The 3,672-nt window shown below is 43.2% G+C and overlaps 1 protein-coding gene across 1 annotated transcript; it reads left to right on the plus strand.

Annotated features, from left to right (window-relative positions):
• Nucleotides 1–1,085: 1,085 nt before the first annotated feature.
• LOC136064322 (uncharacterized) lies at nucleotides 1,086–1,535 on the plus strand. Its single transcript, XM_065765934.1, has 2 exons — nucleotides 1,086–1,358; nucleotides 1,416–1,535. Exons 1-2 carry the CDS (start codon nucleotides 1,086–1,088, stop codon nucleotides 1,533–1,535), a joined length of 393 nt encoding a protein of 130 aa, XP_065622006.1.
• The last annotated feature ends 2,137 nt before the right edge of the window (nucleotides 1,536–3,672 follow it).

Raw genomic sequence — 3,672 nt, forward strand, 5'->3', positions numbered from 1 at the left:
CCAACCTCGAAGTCCATCACGTGGGGTGTAGGAAATGATGCCATGAGCAAGGCTTTAAACCAAATCTCCAAATCGCCTTTCACGCGCAGGATTGAACAAGCAAAACTTCCTCGTTGTTTTCACCAGCCAATATTCACTATCTATAACGGGAAAACAGACCCTGTCGAACATGTGAGCCACTTCAACCAAAGAATGGCAGTCCATTCTAAAGATGAAGCTTTGATGTGCAAAGTTTTCCCCTCCAGTCTTAGACCAGTTGCGATGAGATGGTTTGATAGCCTGAAAGTAGATTCCATTAACTCCTTCAGAGAACTCACTCAAGCATTTGGTTCTCGTTTTGTCACCTGCCGAAAAGTAGATAAGCCCTTAGCTTCTTTGTTATCCTTGAGCATGCAAGAAGGTGAGACCCTGAAAACATACTCAGATAGGTACTGGGAGATGTTCAATGAGATGGAAGACGACTATGATGGAGTGGCCCTTAATATGTTTAAGCTCGGCCTACCTACTGACCATGGTTTAAGAAAGTCCTTAACTAGTAAGCCAGTTACTTACATGCGTCAGCTCATGGACCGTATTGACAATATAAAAGAGTTGAGGAAGATCAACAGCAAGGAAAAGGAAAGGACAAGGTTATCCCCTAGGAGAGGAGGGATTTCATGTTGGACTATTACAACAACAATAAACCACGAAGAGATTTTGCTAAACAATCAAGGTCATTAAATCTCCAAGCAGTCGGTGTTGTATTCAAAGAGCCAGTACACCAAGTCTTGGAAAAAATTAAGAATGAACCATTCTTCAAGTGCCCAAATAAGATGGTGGGAAACCCAGAAAGATGTAATCATAATCTCTATTGTCAATACCATCAGGACCATGGGCATACCACAGAGGATTGCAGGAGCCTATGGGATCATTTGGACCAACTTATCCGTGAGGGTAAATTGAAACAGCTATTGCATCATTCCAGTGGCTAAGGAGGTCAGAAAAGCTTGGAGCCCCGAAAAGATGATTCTTCAAAACCCCCTTTGGGAACTATCAACATCATCTTCGCAGCACCGAGAAAAACAGGATCCTGGCCATCTAAGGTTATGTCGGTAGCCCGATTACCCACAAGAGACTTTAGTCATGGTCCGAAGAGAGCTAAATCGGATACTAAACCGATGTTAGGGTTCTCGGATGAAGACAAGGTTGGGACCATCCAACCTCATGATGACGCTTTAGTAATCACCCTTAGAATTGGAGGGTATGACGTGAAGAGGGTAATGGTGGACCAAGGGAGCACAGTAGAGATAATGTATCCTGATCTCTACAATGGGCTGAACTTAAAACCCGATGACTTAACACCATACAATTCTCCCCTGGTGAGTTTTGAAGGAAGAGTTGTTACCCCGATGGGACAAATATGATTGCCTGTACAGACTGGTGCAGAGGTAGTAGAGGTGGATTTCGTCGTTGTAGATGTATATTCGCCCTATACTGCAATTGTAGCCAGACCTTGGCTTCCTACACTAGGGGCTGTTTCATCTACCCTGCATTAGAAGGTTAAGTATCCATCTGAAGAACAAGTTAGTGAAATCTGGAGAGATCAGTCAGTGGCCAGACAATGCTTAGTGGCTGCCATTCGACATAAGCCCGAAACTGAGTCCTCGGCCCAGGCCAAAAGGGGTTTATAGCAGTTAAAATCTCGGGCACCGCCCGTCGAAGATCCGACTGAGGGCGCTAGGTGTGAAGATTTAGAAAAAGTTACTATCAGAGACAATCTAGAAAAATTCTTTCAAGTTGGATCTCAGCTACCTCTGCAGGAGAAGGAAGAGCTAATAGAGTTCCTCAAAAGAAACCCTGATGTATTCGCCTAGAATGCCTAGAAGCCCTAGGGGTGGATCTAGAATTTATATGTCACCATATGAAGGTCAATCCATTGATTACCCCTAAGAACCAGCCTCCTCAACGTCCATCCAAAGAGCATGCTAATGCAGTAAGAGAAGAAGTAACAAAGCTCAAACAAGTTGGGGTTATCAAAGAAGTTTTTTATCCTGAGTGGCTAGCAAATACTGTGGTGGTAAAGAAAAAGAATAGGAAATGGCGAGTATGCGTAGATTTCACTAACTTGAATAAAGCTTGTCCTAAAGATCCATTCCCTATGCCAAAAATTGATCAGCTAGTAGATGCCACTGTCAGCCACCCTCGAATGAGTTTCCTAGATACTTTCCAAGGTTACCATCAAATACCATTAGCCCTGGATGATCAGGAAAAGACTGCTTTTGTCACCCCTATTAGTAATTACCATTACAAAGTGATGCCATTTGGTTTAAAAAACGCAGGGTCCACCTACCAAAGAATGATGATGAGCATATTTGAGCCACAATTAGGTAAGAGTATTGAGATCTACATAGATGACATGGTGGTGAAGAGCAAGATTGTTTCAGAGCATGTGAAAGAACTTGAAAACATTTTTGAAGTTTTTAGAAGATACAAATTGTGTTTAAATGCCTCCAAGTGCTCGTTCGGCGTCGGATCAGGCAAGTTCTTGGGTACATGGTGACTCACAGGGGAATTAAAGTTAACCCCGATCAGATAAAGGCCATCAACAATTTACAAGTTCCTCGGAATCCCAAAGAAGTTCAGAAACTAACAGGAATGACCGCTGCTCTGAACCGATTCATTTCTCGATCAGCAGATAGGTGTAAACCTATCTTCTCGTTAATCAACAAATGGAAGGGATTTGAGTGGACTGAAGAGTGTGCTCTGGCTTTCCAATAGCTTAAAGACTATTTAGCTCAGTCGCCAATCATGTCCAGTCCTGAGCTAGATGAAGTGTTGTTTACCTACATTGTCGTGGCTCCTTATGCTGTCAGTTTGGTGTTGATACGAGTGGACCAAGGTGTACAAAGGCCAGTTTACTACGTGAGTAAATCATTGCATGAGGCCGAGATTCGATATTTGTCGCTAGAGAAAGCCGTCTTTGCAGTAGTGCTTGGCACTCAGAAGCTGCCTCATTATTTCCAAGCATATACAGTGGTTGTTCTTACCCAACTTCAGCTCAAAACCATACTCAGAAGTGTTGACTACACAGGGAGAATAGCCAAATGGGGCACTATCCTTGGGGCTTTTAACATCAAGTATATGTCCCGCACCTCCGTAAAGGGGCAGGTCCTCGCAGATTTAGTAGCTAAGTTTACTAAGCCCTCGTTAGAAGAATTGATACCAACACGGGACATGGATGGAAAATTGGTTGGAGTAATCTCCCAGAAAGGACCTTCATCCGGGGAAGTATATGTAGATGGTGCAGCAAACCAGAAAGAATCTGGAGTGGGGATAGTGTTAATATCTTCAGAGAGAATTGTTATCAAAAAGTCACTAAGACTAAGCTTCACGGCCACAAATAATGAGGCTAAATACGAAGCTCTACTAATGGGAATCGCTATGGTTCAGAGAATGGGAGGAAAGTCAGTAGAAGCGTTCTCGAACTCAAGGCTAGTCGTCGAACAAGTACAAGGGGAATTTGAGGCGAAAGATGAAAGAATGCAGGATTACCTAAGCTAAGTTAAATGCTTGCAATCGAAGTTTGAATCTTTTAATTTGCTACACATCCCTAGAGGGGGAAATTCACATGTTGATTCTTTGGCCACGCTCGCCACATCCTCGGCGCAGGATTTGCCTAAAGTTATCCTCTTC

This window comes from Quercus suber, unplaced genomic scaffold, assembly GCF_002906115.3.
Source record: "Quercus suber isolate HL8 unplaced genomic scaffold, Cork oak 2.0 scaffold_665, whole genome shotgun sequence".
In the NCBI taxonomy this organism is placed as follows: Eukaryota; Viridiplantae; Streptophyta; class Magnoliopsida; order Fagales; family Fagaceae; genus Quercus; species Quercus suber.